The sequence below is a fragment of the Terrapene carolina genome, unplaced genomic scaffold, assembly GCF_002925995.2.
Source record: "Terrapene carolina triunguis isolate 2854851 unplaced genomic scaffold, T_m_triunguis-2.0 Scaffold28819, whole genome shotgun sequence".
NCBI lineage: Eukaryota > Metazoa > Chordata > Testudines > Emydidae > Terrapene > Terrapene triunguis.
The window spans coordinates 1-2,066 of NW_020693170.1; the positions used below are offsets into that span (position 1 = coordinate 1).

At 65.8% G+C, this 2,066-nt stretch overlaps 1 protein-coding gene across 1 annotated transcript; it reads left to right on the plus strand.

The window, feature by feature from the left end:
• Window positions 1-32: 32 nt before the first annotated feature.
• Window positions 33-2,054, plus strand: LOC113409054 (eomesodermin homolog; the record flags this gene model as incomplete). Its single annotated transcript, XM_026662621.1, has 3 exons — window positions 33-135; window positions 495-556; window positions 1,461-2,054. A coding segment is annotated over exon 3 (593 nt), but the record flags the coding sequence as incomplete, so codon positions are not given.
• Between the last annotated feature and the right edge of the window lie 12 nt (window positions 2,055-2,066).

The window sequence follows — 2,066 nt, forward strand, 5'->3', positions numbered from 1 at the left end:
AAGTACCAACCGCGGCTGCACGTGACGGAGGTGAAGGAGGGGGAAGGGGACGAGGCCTACCCCTCCGGCAACACCCAGACCTTCATCTTCCCGGAGACGCAGTTCATCGCCGTCACGGCCTACCAGAACGCCGACGTGAGTATCGGGCCCCCGCGCCTCCCTGGGCCACGGCAACCCCTCGGACGCCCGGGGGCAGCCGCTAGGGGGCGCTGTGCCAAGGAGAAGGGTAGGTCTGAGGCCGCCCATGGTGCGGTTGGGTGGGGACTGGAGTGTCATGTCAGCACCCCATGGCCCAGCTCCTGCCTCAGGGCGGGTGTCGGGGGGGGGGTTCCTAGGGCTTGAGGGGGGGCAGTTGGGGAAGCACTAGGAAGATGGGGGCTGCCCTGCATCCCTGCTTCTTCCCCCCGACTCTCCCTCCGCCCCCTCCGCAACCCCGTGCCGCCCCACACACGCAGTGTGACCGTGTGCCCAGACTCTGTTCTGTGTTGTCCTAGATCACTCAGCTGAAAATCGATCACAACCCCTTTGCCAAGGGCTTCCGGGACAACTTCGACTCGTGAGTATCCCCCCCCCACTGGCTGTCTCCCCATCGCCCCGCGGGGCCGGCCGGGCCAGGGGGAGGGTCTGCCTTGATGCACCCTCGTCATCGGGTCACTGCCAGGCGTCTCCGAGGCCCCCGTTCGCCTGGCACCCCCCCAGTTCTCAGAGGCCGGCCACTGAGGCAAACATTGGGGCTGCAGAGCTGCGGCGGGGATGGGAGAGACGCCTCTCCCCCGGAGCTGCAGAGGGGAGAGGGGTGTGTGTGTGTGTGTGTGTGGGTGTGTGTGGGTGTGTGTGGGTGTGTGTGCGCGCTCCTCACACACACACACACACACACACACACACACACACACACTTGTGGTGGTGGTGTTCCTTCTTGGTACTTCCTGTAATGCACATACACTCGCTGTCATTTTATTCTTTCAAAGTGCTACTTGAGTGTTTTATTTCTTTTAATTCTTTAATTCTAAAATGCCTCACCTGTCCTGGCTGGAGTCATTATCCCTCGGGGGGAACTTTTTAAACAGAGATCTTCTATCTCGGTTTTTTTGTTTCTACGGCTGGCGCACATCCCCGCAGTACCTCGATAGTGGTGCACGTGACAAAATGTATTCCACGCGTGGGTGGAAAAAAGGAGAGGGTCTTGTCGCTCACCTGCCGGGGCCTGGGGCCTCTGCTGAGTTTGCCAGCACGGCGGGAGGGATGGCGACGGGCAGGGACGCCCAGCCAGGAGTGGGGCCGAGACCCCCACAAACTCAACTCAGTTACCAGAGCGCAGCTGAGGCCAGCCAGGGCCGGAGACCAACCTGAGGCACCAGGCGCCACCCCCCCCCACCAGCCGTCCAGCTCCAACCCCGGTACCGCAGGGCACCCTCTCCCCCCCTGCCTGACCCCCCCCCTTTGTGTTTGTCCCCCCCCAGGATGTACACGACAGCAGAGGGCGACCGCGTGACCCCGTCCCCGCCCGACGCCACCAGCTGCCAGCAGCTCCTGCCCGGCAGCCGCTTCCCGTCCTTCCTGCACGAGCAGTACCCGCTGCCCCAGAGCCGCTACTACAACGGGGAACCGCTGCAGCACAAGGAGCACCCCCGCTGGTACTTCGCCTCCCAGCAGCCCCCCGCCGCCCCCCTGGATTACGGCGCCTACGAGGGCAGCTACGGCGGGAACAAGTACATGCCCTTCGGCGTGAAGGCCTTCCCCCTGCCGGCCTCGCCCCACGCCACCCTGCCCTACTACCAGGAGCCCCACCCCTTCGGCTCGCCGCCCGCCGCCTGGCAGCCGCCCGCCAAACCCAGCCCCGGGGCGCTGGGCTGGTTCCGGCCCGTGCGGGACATCCGGCCCCTGCCCGCCGGCGAGGAGAAGGGGAAGGACGCGGAGGGCTGGGCCGAGCCGGCCTCGGTCAAGTCGGTGGACTCCTCGGACTCGGGGCTCTTCGAGGCGGAGTGCAAGCGGCGCAGGGTGTCGCCCTACGCCTCCAGCGCCGAGAGCTCGCCCCCCGCCCGCAACGGGGACCTGTACGACAAGGA